The 20,329-nt window shown below is 31.5% G+C and overlaps 1 protein-coding gene, 2 long non-coding RNA genes and 1 pseudogene across 4 annotated transcripts; 2 read left to right on the forward strand and 2 right to left on the reverse strand.

Moving 5' to 3' along the window:
* The first annotated feature begins 206 nt into the window (after window positions 1-206).
* LOC108871256 lies at window positions 207-8,490 on the forward strand. Its single transcript, XR_001957927.2, has 2 exons — window positions 207-5,565; window positions 5,662-8,490. It is a non-coding gene; the product is annotated as an uncharacterized LOC108871256 (long non-coding RNA).
* A 355-nt stretch (window positions 8,491-8,845) lies between these two features.
* LOC103857371 lies at window positions 8,846-10,577 on the forward strand (annotated as a pseudogene).
* On the reverse strand, window positions 10,577-13,175 carry LOC103857369 (probable fructokinase-1). Its single transcript, XM_009134533.3, has 4 exons — window positions 12,675-13,175; window positions 11,586-11,918; window positions 10,968-11,084; window positions 10,577-10,878 (listed from the first exon to the last, which is right to left on the reverse strand). Exons 1-4 carry the CDS (start codon window positions 13,071-13,073, stop codon window positions 10,750-10,752), a joined length of 978 nt encoding a protein of 325 aa, XP_009132781.2. The 5' UTR covers window positions 13,074-13,175; the 3' UTR covers window positions 10,577-10,749.
* A 2,028-nt stretch (window positions 13,176-15,203) lies between these two features.
* Window positions 15,204-17,006, reverse strand: LOC103849379. 2 transcript variants are annotated; one of them, XR_629420.3, is made up of 3 exons: window positions 16,061-17,006; window positions 15,780-15,884; window positions 15,204-15,591 (listed from the first exon to the last, which is right to left on the reverse strand). It is a non-coding gene; the product is annotated as an uncharacterized LOC103849379 (long non-coding RNA). The 2 variants fall into 2 exon arrangements; XR_629419.3 differs by having other exon boundaries at window positions 16,056-17,006.
* Window positions 17,007-20,329: the final 3,323 nt, after the last annotated feature.

The raw sequence follows: 20,329 nt of genomic DNA on the forward strand, positions 1-20,329 counted from the left end.
GTAAAATAAATAAATATCATGATATTTATTCAAAGATGACGCGTAAGGTGGTAAGGTGCATTTTACATGCACTAGTGGTATTTTTTCTTTTTTCTTTCTTTCTTTCTAACCACTAAATATTATTGTTTTTCTATAATGTTAAAAAGTTATTTTTAGATGTAAAATGTAAAGAAAGAGTGACACAAGGCTCGATATTACTTGACTTATTCTAAGTTTCGATATACATTGCTTTATGGATGTACGTGATTACAGGCGCAAATATCACGTTCGGGTAGCTGCTGGAGACTGTTATCGAATTTCTGAAGTTTTATTTTTTCTGCTTAAATAAAATTGGAATAACTCAGTGGCTAGTACGGAGCATATACTGTTTTGAATCGGTTATTTTATAATTAAATTTTTGAAAAACAAACACTCTTCATTATACACCGACTCATTTGTATCGATATAAATTATTCGTTGACAAAACACGTTATCGTTATTATTTATATACACGCTGTAAATCTACTAATGTATTAATTTAGTTTTCTTCCGTTTTAGTACAACTCAGTCAAATAGTACATACAACTCTGTATATCAAGATCGTAAAATATGAATTTTCATTTACTACACAAATTCATATATGCAAACAAAAATATACACGATCTCTAAATCTTAGACTCTCTGGATCATATATATGCGATATTTTTTTTGGATATGGAAACGAATAAAATCAGACTGATTTTGATTTCTTATCATATATGAACAGGGAATCGTTATTTTCCATTTATTAGCTACTGTGGGTGTGTTGTGTTTTTGGTGGATTATGGTAGAGTCTAAAGGAGGCCATAAGTATATTTTCTAATCTATAATTGAAAAGAAAATCATGTACTTAATTTATTTCTTGTATTTTAAATAATCTGGATCGATTGGTTGTGAATCTTGTGATCTATCAAGTGTTTTTAGTTTTGTTTTTATTTATAATCATAAAAATTGTCATTTAGTTTTATTTAGATTCTGAATCGGATTATATCTTTGTTTATTTTCCTATAGAATTATGTTGTATATTTTTAATAGTTGCATAAATTTATGCTATAGAATTTTAGTTGTAGTTTTGTGGATTTAATTATTTATTTGTAAATTTTTTAAGCTAATATATAAATCATCTATGTTTTCTACTTTCTAGACCCTAAATAAAACAAAGGAGATAAAAGTTTGTGGCTTTAACAAATTTTTCTAAAGCATTATTGGAAGAAATTTAAGATTTCAAAAGAACTCTTGGTGCAGAAATCTTCTACAACATTTTAAAAGGATGTAGGAGCAATGTTTTCTAAAGCAAAAAAATGTTAATGTAGGAATATATTTTTTTTGTCTTCATTTAATTTTTATATCTACGTTAAATACAATTTTATTAAAAATTATACATGCTAAAATCTACTGTAAAATTTATACTGTTATATTTTTAATTATTTATATTTTGCATTTGAAAATGTAATATTTTAGTTGATATATTTTAGCTCAAAACAAAAAAACATAAACTAAAACTTTAAAATATAAATGGTAGAACTTTATTTAAAAGAAAATAAAACTAAAAGCAAAATAGAAATAGAAATAAAAATAATTATTTATCTTTTATTAATATGTATGAAAATTTAAAATATTGATTTTTAAACTACATAGGGAGTATTTGAATAGTTACAATTGTGTACTATATCGAACAAAATAAAAAATCATCGATGCACAAAAAAGAACAAAATAAAATATATAGTACTTTACCAATTTGGGCTTATCTGGATGTCAATTAGTTGAGTTCATGTCGTCTTGATGAAGCTTTTTTTTTTCTTTTAAATTAACAACTTTAGAGTTGCAACTTTAACAACAGCTAAAAACGTTAAGGTTGCAAGACTGATCATTGATGCATACACGTCCCAGTAAACAACAAATTTGGATTTTAAGTGTTGGTATGAATATCATGATTTACCGAGACCTATTTTCACAACCTATAATGATATGTCGCTCTCAATACACGTTTTCAAGCATAATTATTTCTATAAATTATGATGATGGATATCATTATTAACCTTGGGGCCGAATGTCCTATTGTCCATACCTTTTAGTAACCATAAAAGGAAATAAAACCAAATCTCAATTAATATAAAGTGTACGTTGAATCAAAATATAGACTCTAAAACTTCGTAAGTTCCACATGTTAAAGATTCGTCATGTAGACATTAGCATGTGGTCGAACTTGTGATTTCTATAAAAACTCTCAACTATTTTTAATTGTTGCGAATGTTTAACATTTACACCAAAAAAAAAAAAAAAAGTGTTCAGCACACTATTTTTACAGTTGTGAAAAAACCAACAACAATAAACTCATTTCTTTACATTTTTACCAAAAAAAAAAAAAACAATAAACTCATTCACTTTTGAAATATCCATTCCTAGATCCTAGATTCTGGATCTTGAAAAAGTAAACTTCGAAGTTCGAACACATGAAAAATGGAGATTAGAGTCTCGCCGGACTCCGGAAGCGTAAGAGGACAACGATATAAAAGTTAAAATAAAAATGAGTACTGTACAACATTGTGAGTACCCTACACGAACATCTTGCACTTACTTTAATCATAGCATCTACAAATATCTTTGAATATAAGATTTGTACACATACACAGTGCCGGTCCTAGGATTATATAGGCCGGAAGCAAATTAATTTTTTGGGCCTGTAAATTGGCTCATTTAAAAGAAATAAGGAGATAAAAATAATTAAGTGTTGAGGAAGAATCGAAGACATAACCTTTCCCGTGTGTGGCAGCAACTTTGACCAACTAACCTAGTGGACAATCCTAGAAAATGTGGCTGAATATTTATTAATTATTGGGCGGCCGGAAGCGTATGCTTCCTTGGCTTACCTTCAAGGCCGGCTCTGCACATACATAATAAGTAGTTTATGCATCAAAATCATAGCAGCAAGCTTATTAAATGGTTAATTACAAAATCCATTTGGTGGTGGGTAAGTGAGAAAGATTAAGGTAGTTAAGCTTTGTTAATAACGATCAACAAAGCATTTTATATGAGATATGATTAGTAAACTAATTAAATATCAAGTGGTTTCCGTCACTTGATTAAAACCAATGGTCGATTCCTTTGTGATGCATTAATAAAATAATGGTGAACAAAACTGATCCAGAAGATGTTTACATTCAAACAGACAATTAATTAAAGGAGATCTGATCTGAAAACCATGTAATTAAAAGTTTTGAGCATATTGGAAGTTCAGAACAGTCAAAATGTAATTTACATAGTAATATTTTTGTTTCTAAAAGAGTATCATTTTCACATATTTTTTGTTACACAAAAATTGTTATTTTAGAATTTTTATGCAATTTTCAATTTAATGTTAATTATAAATACATTGATTTAAGAAATAATTTTATTTATCTTAAATATTATTGTACGAATAGATGTAATTAATAAAAACCTAAATGTATTTAAATCATTTTTTTAATATGTATAAAAAAATTAAAATAACAAATTTTTGAAACGGAAATATATATATTTTTATATTAAATATCATTTTAAAATTTAAATTTTACTTTATTATAAATCTCGTTATATATTTCCAGTGCATATATTTGATAAATTTCAATTTTATTCTTATTATTTTAATTTATTAATTAGCAAAAGTAAAAGTAAAACAAAAAAAATAATATTTTTTTAATATGCGTGAAAATCTTTCACACTTTTTCTAAAACAAAAGGACTATATAGTTTGGTAATAATTTGGTAATGTGCATTACGTTTCTCAAGACCACTTAATCGGTTAAAAGAAAAAAAAAAGTAAGTTCAGTTTTTGAGACAGGCTGGTATTTATTTCCGACTTGATTTTGTTGTTGTTTTTATAAAAAAAAATTGATTTTGTCAAGAACAATCAAAACTGAAAAGAAGTCATGATTTTGTCAGAACGTATTGTTTTTGAAAACTAACTGGATACATAGTAGTTGAGTGAAGTTTCTCAAAATCGTGATATAAATTAAATCTATTATATCAGAATTTCTGACATCTTATAATACTCATTCTAAATTTAAAAAAACGATTGTGACAAGTGTGCAGAGATATAAAATTGTAAATGATGCGAATGAATAACCAGCATGTATATATAAATATCAGTAATATAAAACGTCCGAGAAAAGACGTGTGGAGTGTGAACTTAGAATTAGTCTTAGATGGACATTTGAACCAAGTGACTTTAATGCTTTTGTTGATGAAATTGATTACGCAGAATATGAGAGGAATATAGACATGAGTTTTGTAAATTGACAAAGTAATATCAATTTACTAGGTACATAAACTATTATCCTGACCACTGAAAAGTGTGGTATTTAAGATTACTGAACAGTAATGTGAAAACGAAGAACGTAATAACATTCCTTTCCAACATGGAAAAAGACAGTGCTTTGTGGTGGTACCAAGTGTTTTTCTTTATAAGCGTAAATTAAATAAGTTTTTTTTTTTTATCTCAACAGGTTAATCTCACTGTAGATAAATATCTGGTTGTCAAAAAATGCTTTAGACCATATTTCTGGTATTATAGGATGCACGTTTTTTTTTTCTAAAAATAATGCAAGTTCCAGGCCAGAAAGAAGAATCAATACTATTAAAACAGAAGGCCCTTTTTTGAGGTAACCTTCTGTTTCAACAATATTTACAGAACTATACCACTGCTTTATTTAAAACCTATACTTTTAATTATATAGAAATATTCAACTAAATATCTTTTAATCTAAAAATTATACCGGAGGATGCCTTATATATATATTAATATTATATCAGAATTTGCAGGTGTACTAACAAGTGCATCTTTTTTTTATTTAGTTTCTTTTCTTTTACTTTCAACGTAGTGAATATAGTTGGAGGAATTAGATTTCTTTCCAGTTTTTAGATTCGATGAAGGAGCTTTGTTGATTCCCAAAACTTTAAAAAAATTCTCATGAGTTCTTCCATTCTTTTTTTTCGTCCATTGTTCTACCAATTAGTTAAAAAAGAGTCTCTTTGCTCTCTTAGCAACAAGATTGAGAAATAGGGAAACTTTGCTCTTCACCTTCTTCTCTTTTCTCTCTGTGACTTCTTTTTGCTGATTCATCTTTCTTTTTCTCACTGATTAAGCTCTCAAGTCTCAGGTCTGTGTATGCTCTTTCTTCTAGACACATTTTTTGGGTTTCCACCTGATTTACATTGCTAGGAAAACAAATGCAGACATATAAAAGTTTAAGAGCAATTCTATCTGAGTCAATCACCGGCAGACGAACTCGTGTTGCCTAGCATATCAAAAGCTATTCGATCTATTCTATGTTCCAATCAGCGTTGTTATTCAGTTGTTATTTCCTTGTGTGGTTTACGGTGTTCTTTCACTGTTAAGGTTTGTCTTGATTTATGTCCTGTCATAGAAAGTTTTTTGTTGTGAATTTCGTGTAAGGAGCTTTTGAAAGAAACAATGCCCAAACATAAGGCTGTATTGATCTGGTATTTTATTTCCTCAGAGGAGTGTTCGTCTCTGATTGATGGAGTTGATGTGTTTGTAAATTTTAAGGTAAAACTCCTTATTCTCAAACTCCAGCATCAACCTCTTCAATTGTCTGATTTGACACCCTTTTCTCATCTCTATATTTTTTTTAATGGCATGAAGGTGAGAAGTTAGTGCTGGAAAGAAACATCACTTCCTCTGCATTGTTTCCTTCTCAAAACAGTTAAGTGTTTCAGGTAATGCACCAACAAAAGGAAAATTAGCTCCAGTGATTCTGCCGAGATTTATGTCAATACTTAAACATATTTTGTATATATATGTCGAATAATCCTCATCATTAATATTTTTAAATCGATGATTCTGTACAGCTATTGTAATATTTATTGTTAAAAAAATATATTGAGATCTTAAGAGATTTAGAGTTTGTGATCAACACAAAAATTTAAAACGTTACATAACTAACAAATATAATATCACTATCAACTACCACTATATAGTATATTCTAAACATGTACAAATAAGAGTGTTTCTAATACATAGATAAGTGTACTACGCATATAATTTTCCTAACTAAGAGGAATGTATTGAATTAAAGGTTTTAGAAGATTTTAGAGTATTTTAATTTTGGTTGGATTTAGGTGAAATTTGAAATTATTTGAGTGATTTTAGTAAAACTTAAAAATAAAAATGAAACCAATAGGTGATTTGGTATGATATTTTCTAAAAATTTCAAAGTTGTTTAAGTGATTTGAAATGATAATATATATTTTTAAGCTTGGACATTCGGGGTCCCAATCGGATTTCGGATTTCGGCTTTGTCTAATCGGGTTTTGGTTATTTAGGTTTATCAAAATCAGTCATATTTGGGTTCTATCGGGTTCAGGTCGAGATTAGTAAATCATCAGAGAACCGGTATAACCCGATGTAATTTTGGGTTCGGGTCCCAATCGGTTCTTTAGTTTAAAAGTATCTGATTTATACCTAATTTGTAGTCAAAACATAAGTAAAGTCAGTTCTTTGATTTTAGAGTATTTGATTTGTACTTATTTTATGACCGAAACATAAGTAAAATCGATTCAAAAATAAAGAAAGAAACATCAAACGTGACCACTTAAAATCAAATAAAATGTAAACATAGTAATTAATCGAAAGATAACCAAATAACTAAAAGAATAAACGACAACAAAGTTCTCATGAAACGAAAAACATTATTCAATGAAAACAAAACCAAAATATAAAAATTTCAAGCCTCAACCGCCACCTTCAACCATCAAACTTCATGCAATAGATAATTATCTTAGAAGTTATTAAGAATTGAAACTAATTTGAAAAATAATCAATATAATTTGAAAAACCAACAACTAATTTGTTTGTTTTTTGAAGTATATACAAAATTAAAAATAATAAAAACATATTAGGAATTTTAAAAATAAATTAATTCTCAAATATAAATATTAAAACTCAAAGGTTGAAAAAAAAAGGTTAATCATGAATCAAAATCAGTTTTAAAAGATTAGCCCCCGTTGTATAATTGAAGTACTTGAAATTTAACGGGTTTCTAACATCATTATATCGAACAAACTGAAAACCAAAATATTCAATCACCCTAACCAAACTCAATTTCATAAATAACTTAGCAGTTTCTATATCTTAAACCGAAAAAATGAAAACATTAAACCGAACTAAAATAAAAAACCAGCAAATAATAAAATGGACCAAACCAAACGGCCACGTTTAACATATTAGTTAATATATAGACGGGTTAATAAATTTGTTACCAAAAAATAATCCCGCGCTTTCAAAGCGCGGGTCAAAATCTAGTATTGGCTTAAAACTCAAACTCCTTATAGTTAACACTAAAAGAAATGTTAGACCACTATTCAAATTACCTTTATTTTTTGTTTGTAGTTTGTGAGATACGTATATTTGTAAATAAGAAGGAATAAATGGACAAAATTATGGTTATAGCTGATAAAAATTATAACTGAAAGAAAAAAAATTTGGACAAATAAATGAAAGAATTTTCAGTTGAATATCGATGGAAAAGACAAGACCATATAAAAATATCATTTTTAAATTAACAACTATTTTGTTATCAAATAGACGTGTCATATTCTAGCTGAGAAATAGTATTCAGTTCCAAGCATTGGATCAGATAGGCTTTAAGGATTAAAGATGTTTAAGAAGGCCCAGGCTTGTAGCCTGACGAAGACAGTGGCTTGATGAAGACAAATTAACATTGCTTTAACTAGTCCCGGGCATTGATCGGTTCGGTTTATTCGGTTTTAGGGTTATTCTGGTTAGGATGTTTAGGAACCGTTTAGGAACTGAAAATTTTTCTGATCTGTTAGGATAATGTTGGTTTTGGATCGGGTTTCTATTTTTTTTATAAAATCCGAAATAGAATCGTATTACAAATAATTCGGGTTTGGTTTGGGTTTAAAGCCCAAAAAGCCGAAAAATCCTAAAAACCCGAGTTAAACCCGAAAAAACCCGAAAAAATATTCTGGTTATTTAGATAGTTCGGATTTTAGATACTTTTTATTTATAAATTATTTATTATATATATTAAAACTAAAAATAATTAATATTTTTAATATATTCAAAATATTCGGGTACCCGTTCGATTTTCGGTTCGGTCCCGGTTCGGTTTGGATTTTTAGGATTTAGAAATATAGGAACCATTTGGGTTAGGTCTGGGCATTTTACCCGGACCCGAAGACCCGACCCGAAACCGATCCGAAAAAACCCGGTTCGGGTAGGAACCGACCCGATCAAATTACCCTATCGGGTCTTGTTGTAGAGGACCCGCGGGTCTTGGACCCGACCCGACCCGAACCCGAAACCCGATGGGTACCCGAATTAATAATGTAAATTAAATAAAATGCATCAAGGGGGAATCGAAGACGGGTTATTTGTCTAGAGAATATGGGGGTCAACCACTAGGAGACAACGAATTGTTGTTGTATTTTGCATAGTTTAGTATATATACACATTTTAATATAATAAAAACACAAATTTTGAATAAAATTTTGAATATTTTCGGATATATAAATATTTTCAGATATTTTTTTGTATTTTTAGGCCTTTTTTAGATCGAACCCGAACCGAACCCGACCCGAAACCGAACCGAATCCGAACCGATAAATTCTAATTACCCGAATGGGTCTAACTATCTAAGACCCGACCCGACCCGGACCCGGCACGACCCGAACCGACCCGGAACCGAAAATTTGAAATTACCCTATCGGGTCCTAAACTCTTAGACCCGAAAGACCCGAACCCGAAAGGACCCGACCCGAATCCGACCCGACGACCCGAATGCCCAGGCCTAATTTGGGTTTTTATAATTTTCAGTCCGATTTCAGTTTCGGTTTTTTCGGTTCGGTTTTTGGGTTTCGGATAATATGCCGAGGACTAGCTTTAACTAATACTTGTGTTCGGTTAAGTTCTTTAATGGAGAGGACTTGATTGATAGCTTTGAGTGTACAAGTAATATGATAGGAGTTGCTTAATGATCTTTTTGATTTTGGTTAAAGTCTCCAGAGATGGATAAAGAGAAATCTCTAGCACCTTGTGGAGGTCTCCCTCCTCCATCTCCTTCAGGTCGGTGCTCTCTAAGACACTGTTCTCACCGGTCATGGATCAGATGCTAACCGGTTGAGCCACGATATGAGCCGCATGCTAGATACCCCACCTAAGAAGATTGGACACATTCGAGCTTGTTCAGAGATCCTCACCCTCCTTGATGACCTGAGCTTTGATAGTGACCTTGGTGTGGTTGGTACGAATGCTGACGGAGCTTGTTTCTCTGATGATACTGAAGAGGTCTTGCTGACTTTGTATCTTGATATGGATAACTTTGGTTCTTCGGCTCAAGTGGTTGAGCCACTAGGAACTGCTTGGAAAGTTGAGTCGATGATGCATATACAGGCTCAACATCTAATGGATTTGGTTGTATATTAGGGTTTGGCTAAGGGATGCCTTGGCCTACAGTGTATTGGCATTGTATGGTAAGCATAAGCCTTTTGTTGTATCATTGAGGAATACATTTATGTAGCCACTCAAAGAAAAAGATGAGATATAAATATTAACCAATATTGTCAACGCTTGATGTATATTTGCTTTCTCAGATGCTTTTGTAATATAACATGCTGATTGACAAATTTATTGCATTAAAATATTGAGTCTATCCATTATGAGGAATGAGGAAAGCCACAAGATTAGTCAACACCAATTACATCTAGACTAGATTTTTGGATTGATCTTAAAAGAACATTGTCTTCCCACACCGAGGATATCTAGTGATTTTGAGCTTTTCTTGGCAGATTCGTTAACATCCTGTATATATATGATGCTTAGAGATGTAACTTTAGTAAAAGGTTTTGCGTGGGATCTCAAGGAACACATGTTCAAGGTTTGCTTATGTAGTGATGATCTCTTTCTTGTGTTCATCTTCGTTGACTTGCAGGAGAAGGCAGCTTTCATATTCTGTGTTGAAGACAGAGCTCTTCTCTGCAGAGACTACGATGAGGCAACCCATGCGCCTAATATTCGCTCTGCTTATAACCAGAGGTTCTTGGCCACTGGAATCAGAGTCGCTCTGAGCTCCACTAGATGCAGTAAAGAAGTGGAACAGTCTTCTGTTTCGTCTCCTGTATGGACTGGATGAATTCTTCCGTTACTCTGATCTTGAGTGCAGTAACAAGGTGAGAAGTGGTTTCGCCAAATTTATGTGTACCAAAACGTTTTATTCCTGACATGAATATGTGCATCATTTGTTCTACTTCAGCGGCAGGAGCATCTAGATCTTGGTGAAGTTGACTGGCTTGCAGAGATGGGTTTCTTTGGGGACCAGCCTGATCAAGAAGCTCTACTGGCAGTGGAAGTTCCCGAGCTTTCTCATGTTCATTCCTACAATAGACCCATGAAGTCCAACGTTTCCAACAAGAAGCCGAGGTTTGAGATCAGTTATGATGATGAAGAAGATCACTTCCTTGTCCCTGACCTAGGCTGGATGTAACTAGTAAGCTCATATGTAGCACTTGGTTCGCACACAAGTGTTAGGCTTAAACTTGAAAAAAGAAAACTTCCTCTTTTTTATTGGCAAGTGATGCCTTGAATTTGAAACATACTGTCTTTTTAAATCGTTACATTTGAAGAAGAGAGAAACAAAAACAGAGCAGAGTGCCCCAACAAGAATACAAAAGCGGAAACAGATTACGTGCAGAAAGCTTTACTTTTGTTTTTTCATTTCTTTTCAAGAAAGCTGAGAACTTCAGCTTCTGAAGGAAGAGCTGGAATAGCTCCTTTTTTTGTTGTGGTGATTGCTCCACAAGCGTTTGCGAATCTTAGCACCTTTCGCAATCTCTCTTCGTCCTGTGAACAAACCCCAATAATGAAGTTAGAACCTGTATATTCTCTTAAACCTAAAGAGGATTCATTCAATGGAATAGCTGGATGCTTACCTCGAGAATGGAGTGATCATCGGCAATCTTGTTTAGGAGGGCACCTACAAAGGAATCTCCAGCTCCGGTTGTATCCACAGCGTTCACATGGAAAGGGTCAACGGATCCACGGAAGTTCTACACAGTTATGAAACCCATTTTTGGTAAGAGGTCACAAAAACTCATTGACGTAGCAAAGACTCAAAGCAAAAGTAACTTCCTCAATAAACAGAGAACCTTAGAGATCACGACTTCTGTGACCCTTAATTGATTACAGTAGTCATAGTTTTGCTTGGAGGGTCCACTAGAAAAGCTAATTCAATTTTTAATTACGCAGTTGGTGAGATCTACCAAACCAACTCACAACCCACCAACATTAAATTAAATAGCACAAATGATTCCTGCAGTAGTATTGAAATCACTCTGTTCTCACTAGGAATATTTTTTTAATTCGTCTCTCTAATTCTTTCCAAAAGCATGTTAATATAAAAATAATTTATACTATATAGCACACTTGTTTTGCCTTATGGTATCACCCAATGGACACAACACATAAGACACAACCAAGAGACAATCATGATGATGAATGTGATGATGATGAAGGTAAAATGCACACAAAAGATGTTATAGTGTGTTTACCTTGGCGTAATACCGGCAACCTTTTTCACCGAGAGTAACAAGCAAGAGCTTCAAGTTGGGATGCCACAAGGACATTGCGGTCTCATCATCGATCTTGTTGCTTCCAGTTAGAAACTCAAGCTCAACGTCGCTAACCTTGATGATCTCAGCCTTGTCCCAGATGCTCATGATCTGTGTCTTGGCTTCTTCCTTCGATGGCCACAGAGGCTCCCTGAGGTTTGGGTCGTAGGAAAGAAGAGCTCCCGCTTCTTTCGCCACTTCCATGGCTTTCAAGTGAGCCGACCTACATGGCTCCACTATTAAGCTTATTGATCCATAGTGAAACACTTTAGCCTGCCAACAAATTACATCACATTGGTCAAAAACAAACACCAAAGAATCTACTAAAAAAAAGACACAACTTTGATCACAAGGAATAATTATAAAGGACCCATTTTGACACGATTCTTTGTGTGTTGAGTATTAACTACGATGGGGGTCAATCATTATCAAACGGTTCAAGAAAAGCAAAAGGTTCTCTCCATAGAGATTAGCTGTAAAGGTAACAACTTTAGGCAAAAAAATACTCAACCTGGTTATCATTTCACCATCGCCATAAAGATCGACTTTACTCGTACGTAAAAAAAAATACTCAACTTTCAGATTTATCCCACTATGAAACTACTTAACAGTAGATATAAAACACGATCACCCTATAAATCAATTAATCAACTCAGATGCTGATGGTTTATACTATTAAGTAATGGAGCAAAAGTTAGAGCCTTAAATTTTTCAGGAAAATAAAAAACGAAAGTTTCACATCATTTTTGTTGTTTCAGTCTTGGGATAATAAAAACAAAAAGTCAGGTCGTTGAACAAATCACGTGACATCACGTGGATCTAGCACATTCATGGGATCAAGAGTAAGACCCGCGAAATAAGAAAAACGCAGGTGAGACCAAAAGAAAAGTCACCGTCCGTGAGCTTAGCACTAATAACACATTCAATGCGATCATCATCATTCATCAATAAGATCACGAATCTCTATACGAATCTCTATCTATCTATAAAGTGTCCTCTAGATCTAAAAGATAATTGATTATAACGTACGGATCTGATGAGCTCGAGGTCGAGCTCATCGGGACGGAGGAGCATATCGGCGCTAGGATTCCGGTAAAACATAAACTCCCGATCTCCGTCGGCCTTCAACGTCACGAACGCCAAGGCGGTTCTAGCTCCGGTATCGAAGTTGATGCCCTGATCGGCGACGCCGTTTTTCCGCAGGATCCCGGCCAGCATGTGGCCGAACTCGTCGTCGCCGAGCTTTCCGACGAAGGCTGATCGTCCGCCGAGGCGGGAGACGGCGATGGCGACGTTGGCGGGGGCGCCGCCGGGGGCTTTGAGGAAGCCAGGAGCTTCGGCGAGGGAGACGCCGGACTCGGTGGGGACGAAGTCGATGAGCATCTCGCCGAAGCTGACGATGAGGGGTTTCTCGCCGGTGGGTGCCATCAGATCTGTTGAGGAGAGTAGTAATATAAAATGAAGGAAGGGAAGGCGAGGAGGGGAGTGTTTATATAGACTCTTGTTAACTGGTGAAGAAGCTAGCTAGCCACTTCGTATTTATTTTTTAATAGTATTAAATGTTTTTTTTTGTTGATTTTGTTGAAATATCCATAGTCTAGAAAATACTCCCTCGGTTTTTTAATATAAGTCGTTTTATAGCTATGCACGTAGATTAAGAAAACCATTAATTTCTTATATTTTCTAAACAAAAACATCATTAATTATTTACCTAACCACAATTCAACCAATAGAAAAATATAAGATATATTACCATTGGTCATATAACATTAAATATTAATAAATTTTACATAGAAAATTGAAAACGACATATAATTTGGAACAAAAAAGTTTCTCTAAAACGACTTATAATAAAAAACGGAGGGAGTATATGTTTTTTCCAAAAACATGAGTTTCTAACAAAATGCAAAAATCTGGTCAAAATCTTACTTACCTATTCCAACCTTTGCCCGAATCTTCTCTGATTTTTTTCTTTATCTAAATTTAAAGTTCAAATTATCGTGTAACTTAATCTAAATAGTCATTAGACTCATTACTCATAATTACTGTTGACTACAGTAAAATTACAAACTTAATCACTACTAGTTATTATGTTGATGACCAGAGTAAATTATAAATTTAGTACTTATCATGATGTGTGTATCTTGTCAGGTTAACGGGATAATGACAAAACACCAACAAGATACTCTCACGTGTTTTAAAATATTTATTTTCAGAATTTTCTTTTTGATCTGACTGTTTCAGTTTTGATAAGAAATTGATCTTTTGAATATTTTTATATACTAAACATATAACTATCTTATATATTATTTTCATGTATGATTTTTTAAGTTTGGACCATTCCTAGAAAATATCATATTTTACATAAGTTCATTATTATATCTTTTAATATATTTATCTTTTTATTTGAAATACAAATGAATATATTTAAAATGTTCTAACAAAATCTTTTTAAAATCTTTTTAGAATCTTTCTTAAATTTACTTTCAAAAATTAGTTAGTTTTAATTTAAATTATCATAAAATATAATTAGAAATTAAAATTGAATATAGTTTTGGTTTATAAACGAAAATTTAAATAAAATAAAATTAATTAATTTCACAAATACATTTACTAATAATTTTTAAAGATTTTGTTAGAAATAAATATTTATATTTATTTTAATTTTTTCAAATTTGTTTTCTAATAATATAAAAATCATGATTTTTTGATGAGTGATATTTTTATTTGGACCATCATTTAAATTTTATAATAAATGTATATCACTAATGCTAATATACATAATATTTTTAACTACTTTAATCATAATATCTTTTATTTTTTTTAAAAAAAATTAAAATTCTAACAAATCTCATGAAAAAGATTATAATAAGATCTTAATTGTCATAAATTGAATATAAATATTTTCAACTAATTTTGTAATTAGTAATGAAATGTTACTAAAAGAATAAAATTATATCCTATTTTATCAATTTTATAATAATATCTATCATTTTAAAATAAAAATGTTATACTGAACAAAATATGATAAAATTATTTTAAATTGATAAGTTAACATATTTTATTTTCATAAATATAAAATATTTATGCTAAAAATATAATATGTTGGAAGAACGGGTTAATATTAGTAAACTATATAATACATGTATAAAATTTAACTTATCTTAAACTTTTTAATATACAGTAATTTATTATATAAAGTTAATAAACATTAGAAATTACTAAAAAAATCTAGCAATTTTAATTACGGATCATGATTATAAATAAATTAAATACAAATTGTTTTCAATATGTTGTTTCATGCATTAAAAATTTTAGTTTAGTAATCAAACGCAAATTCAATAAGACAAATATATAATAAGCAACATATATATATATATATATATATATATATATATATATGTGATGAGTTTAATTTACAGCATGAAAACTATAAAATTATTATATTTGGCATAATTATACAAACATTTAAATATGTGAGTAACATTAAAAATATATAATAATTATGTAAAACAAATGTTTACATATATAAATGTGAAAATATATACCTGCACGGTTGTGCGGGTGGAAATCTAGTATCTATATATATAAAAAAATGTTTGCTTCACTCCTGTGCATCCACGTCAGCGCCAGGTCAAAAAGTCATTGATTGTGAGTGCGACACCTGTCCTACCATCTCGAAACTCTGCGTTTCATTAACGATTTAATGAATTTGATGCGGTCTTAGATAGTTTAGTCACTTGGGCTGCAACTTACATGATCTAAGCCCACCATCTTTTATCATCATTTTCTGGACCGTGACTAAACATGCCTAAGGCTGCAGCCATTCTTGAACTCTGTGTTTTTGAACTGACAATAGAGCCCGAGTTAAATTACGGAGGACGACTATTTCCGGCCAGTCTCCGGTGTAAGTTGTTGTTGTGTCCAACCGATTAGATTTCTTCCCCTGCAATTGCAAGCAATTAAAATTAGAAACGTTACGTAACTCAACCGGATTCAATCAATTGCATTAAAGTTCTTCTTAACCCCATCTCCCCCACTCTTTCCACAATTTCTCATTCAATATTCTCATCTTGCTTTAAGTCGGTAAATCTACATATATAAATAGGTGAGCTTTGATTCTGTAAACCTCACCATTTTATTCCCAAACTTTCCAGAGCACAATGGTAAACAGAGCTCTCGCATATGAGAGGAAGCCCAAGACTTCCCAAAGAAAGACAATCGTTGGAAACAAGTACGCTACAGCAGGAGGAAGAAAGCGTTAGTGACGGATGAGAGAGGAGGATCAAGGCGATAAAGGATATGAAGAAATTCATTGATGATTGTGAAGAGGATAGAGAGAAGAATGTATTAATGGAGCTACCAAAATTATCGAAATCCAAAAACAAAACAAAGTCAAAGAGCCAATACCTTACCAATCTGAAGGTGGTTAACGCGGCGATATAAGCTGTGTTGTGGTTCAGACGGTAAAGAAGTTCGCCGGTGGCTCAAGAAGGTGAAATCAACGGTTGTGCTGGTGAATAACATGAAGATGCTGAAACCGCCAGCGATTGATAGCGTGAAAAAAGACTGGAGGCTAGCGATAAATCAAGCTTGATTGGAGACGAAGAAACGAGCTATTCTAGAGAAAAAAGATAACACAAAAAGGAGAAAGACGATTCTAAACTCGCCGTACTCACGAAGATGGAAAAAGATTTAGGTTATTAAACTCAGGAAAACATGTACCATTGTTAAACGATGTCGTATCCTCACCTATTGTTCAATTTTAAAAGTTTTTTTTAATTTTAAATAAAAATATTTTTTGGTATTCTTTAGGGAAAATAGTCAATGTACTTCTCAATTCTCAACCCGTGGATTAGTCTGATACTTTCAGATATATAAGAATCTTGCCGACTTAAAGAAGAAACAAACAAAGGTTAAACGAAAAAGTGAATCTTGATATAAAAGATAGAACATTCACTTATCTTTCATTGATCATCTATTCCTCACAGTCCTCATCTTTCTTTGATCGTCTGCTCCTCTGAACTAATTGTCTCTTGGTAACTCCGGTCAGGTCCGGTCCTGAATCCGGTTCCTCCGACTCGCATGCAAAGTTTTCTGTATTTGGGCTGCTTAATTACTGGGCCTTTACCATTTAATTAACTTAAGCATCTAGCTTTCACCATTTTGTTTCTCGCCTTTTAATATGAAAACTAGATTTTGATCCGCGCTTTCAAAGCGCGGGTTTATTTTTGTTTTTTTTTCAATTGACAAATATTTTGTAAATATCACATTTTCATATATTTGTACTTTATTTTATAAAAGACTTAAAATTTTTATCTTTATTTATCGTATTTCATTTTAAATGACTATTTATGTTAAAAAAATTAAACTTTATTTTTTTAATGAATTAAGTTGGTATAACTCTGATAAATTAATTTTATTATGGGGTTAATATTTTAATTAAAAAATTATATACTTTTAATAAAGATTTATACTTTTCAATAAAAAAATTCAATTATTTTTATGAATGCTTAAATTATATTAAGAAAAAAAAAATAATAATTAAGAATAGTTGAAAAAAAATTATTTGAACTTGGACTCAATGGCGCAAAGGAAAAAAAAAATTGAGAATTAAATCTGATTTTTTAATAGGCCCAAATGGCCCAAGAGAGATTTGATTTGGGTTGGATCCAAAAATAATGATCCAATATGGATTTGTTATTAATATTACTTAATTGCCCTTAATGAAATATGCAATGTTAGTGAAGGAAACATGCCCCTAAGGTAATTATGACAATAGGATCCTGCTTTAATAGTATAGATTTGGGTTAAAAAAACATTTAATCAATTAACTCATCATATCTATCTGGTTTCAATCACAGTCAAAAGAAAAAGAAAAGCCAGTTTCAGTTATGAAAAAAAGGAAAATAAATAAATATTGATTAATTTTTTCATATATTTTTTGTAATTTGAAAATATCATTAAGCTATCGATCAAAAAAATTTATATATATATAAAATTGTTTGTTTCACTCCTAGGCTATCCAGTTGGAAACTCACTTTTTGAGGGGCTGGCACGTGTCCCCTGTGTTAAACGCTGCGATTCATTTAATTGGAAATCATATTGGGCTTTCGTTTGTTGTGTATTTGTCCAATAATGGGCTTAATGTTTTTTTTTTGGTTACGGCCATGAGTAAACATCATGGATACGGCACTCACTCTCAATCTTTAATTAGATTTCATATTAGCAGAATAAAATACTTTTAAAAAAATTGTAAAATGCATAAAATTTATATAGTTATAACATACAAAGTAATTGCTAGATTCTAAATTTGATATGTTGTCTATCCAATTATTTCTTTTAAATATTAGTTATAATTAAGTAAAGTATTCTAATAAATGTGAAATTACTGAACCAATAAATAAAAAATTAACTATTTATATATTATTAGCAAAAAGATGTAGATTGGTTTATTTTGAATTTTAAAATAAATAATCATGTTAATATGTTAATACATAAATATAAAAATATTTTAATAAGAATAAAAAAAATACAAAACCCACGTACAATGTTGAAAAACTAAATAAAATAATCAATATTTTGAGTATTAAACCTAACCACAACAATAAAAACTGAAATCTACTTACTATATATAAGAAAAGTTGAGCAAACATTTAAGAAAACTATAATACCATTTCTATCAGGAACATCATGTCATGCTAATACAAACTTATAATCTCTAATAACACTAATAAAAAAATAAAAAATAAAAGAGTTTAGTTAGACATATGTGAAGATGATATAAAAATGTGTGTTCATTATAAAAAAACATAACAAAAAAGAAAGATAATAATAAAATAGTACAATGTCAGAAAATGTATTTGAAAACAAATAAAAAAAACATAAACAAGTTAGAAAAATAAACAACATCCAACGTTAACTAAAATGAATATAATATCCCTCATCACTTAAAATTTTCTAATAGAGAAATATCATTATTACACACATCACTTACAAATGCAAATGCAAATCTAAAACACAAACCACAAAATCATACAAAGGAATAAAAATCGAAATCACAAATAAAGTATATCCCGCCCGTAGGGCGGGCCGACCCTAGTTTTATTAATAATTGTGTTAGCATTATAAGAATAATTAATTAAATTTAGTCAAATATTTCCATTAACTTATTATGTCAAACATAAATTAAACTACATTTTAATTTATTTATGTTACAAATTTAAGTTAATTAATCAATAAAAAGTAAAAACACACATGAATCAAATACTAGTAGTCAACGATAAGAAATTTGGGAGTTGTATGTACCGATTTTGGAATTGGTTTACATATTTAAATTTACCAAATGAAATTATTCTCGTTAAATAAGTAATTGAAGCGTCACCGGCCTGATCGGTGTTGACAAGTTGAATTAATTTAATATTCTGTTACTAGTAGACTAATAGTTAATAATTCAGGATTAAATTACCCAAAAAAAATCTGTGGATTCCCTTGTTCGGTTTTATAAAACCAGCGGAGAATAGCAAAAGGTCCTGCATGTATAGTGATGACAGGCTATACTTTATTTCCCATCAGTGGTTTTCTTATAATAGTTTTTACCCTTTCAGCTAATAAGATCTACTTCATTAAAAATGTGATTTTATAAAATAGAGGAAATATACAATTCACATATTCACACCCACCAAAATTAAGAAAAAAAAAACTGAATAAAATGAAATTAAAAAAAAAAAGAAGAATAAGAATACTGTTTTCAAATCTCCTGATAATTCAGTGATATAAGACTCATTTTTATTGGTAAAAACCAGACAGAGAATTTCAACTATTAACGTCTTCATGTTCGCCTCTCCAATAAGAACTCGGCATTTTACAAAAGATTAGTCTGAAAATTTGATTGTCATTATCTGGTTAAACAAAAACCCGGTGCACATAATTATTTTGTGTTGATTGTTACAAAATATAAGCACAGATTCCCAACATTATTGGGAACAAAACATAGAATTGATGGTCATACATTGTTGCATCACACAATGTACATCTACAAAAGAAGAGGCTGCACAGTGAGGGAGGTTTGTTCATGTTGTTCTAGGTTTGGTAGTTATATGGTCATGGACGATTAAGAGTTTGAGCGTAGCTGATTCACGCAGCCAAGTTGATCCGACCGAACCGCTTGATGTGAACCGTCCCATGTTGTATTTTGAGAGGTAGAACGGTGCGTCTATTCCCATCAAAAGCGATTCAACCGCTGGCCTTAGTGCTTCGTCTCCAACCACTTTGATGTGTTTCCCCCAACCAGCCAATATGCTTCCACACAACAAAACAAAAATTGTTAGAAAAAACATTTCAAATATTTTGAAACAACCGCATCAATTCGTTTAAGGAGAAGGTTATATCGGCAATTAAACGGAAGAGCTCTATTACCTCAAGAGTCTAGGTGACTCATGACCTTCCTTCACAGACAATGGAGCGTATGTTAAGCAACCAAACATGGACCATTTGGCATGCAGCACCAGAAAACATAAGGTGCAAATTCAAGCAAGACTTACACCACACGTTCTCCCAAACTTGCCTAGATCTCTCCTAAAGCGCCACCAGTTGAGCGCCTCGTTTCCGTTTTCAAAATCAAGCCTGTGCACTACTAAGTACACACGAAAATCAATTCCAAAACTTGGCCTTCACAATATCAG

The sequence above is a fragment of the Brassica rapa genome, chromosome A03 (genome assembly GCF_000309985.2).
Source record: "Brassica rapa cultivar Chiifu-401-42 chromosome A03, CAAS_Brap_v3.01, whole genome shotgun sequence".
Classification (NCBI taxonomy): domain Eukaryota; kingdom Viridiplantae; phylum Streptophyta; class Magnoliopsida; order Brassicales; family Brassicaceae; genus Brassica; species Brassica rapa.

Bases quoted from the DNA above. Each gene is read 5' to 3' on its own strand.
- LOC103857369 (XM_009134533.3), bottom strand. From the start codon at position 13,073: ATGGCACCCACCGGCGAGAAACCCCTCATCGTCAGCTTCGGCGAGATG. The intron at 11,919-12,674 runs GTACGTTATAAT...ATTTGTTGGCAG, and splicing joins ACCTCGAGCTCATCAGATCC to GCTAAAGTGTTTCACTATGG. The intron at 10,879-10,967 runs GTAAGCATCCAG...GTTTGTTCACAG, and splicing joins ATGATCACTCCATTCTCGAG to GACGAAGAGAGATTGCGAAA.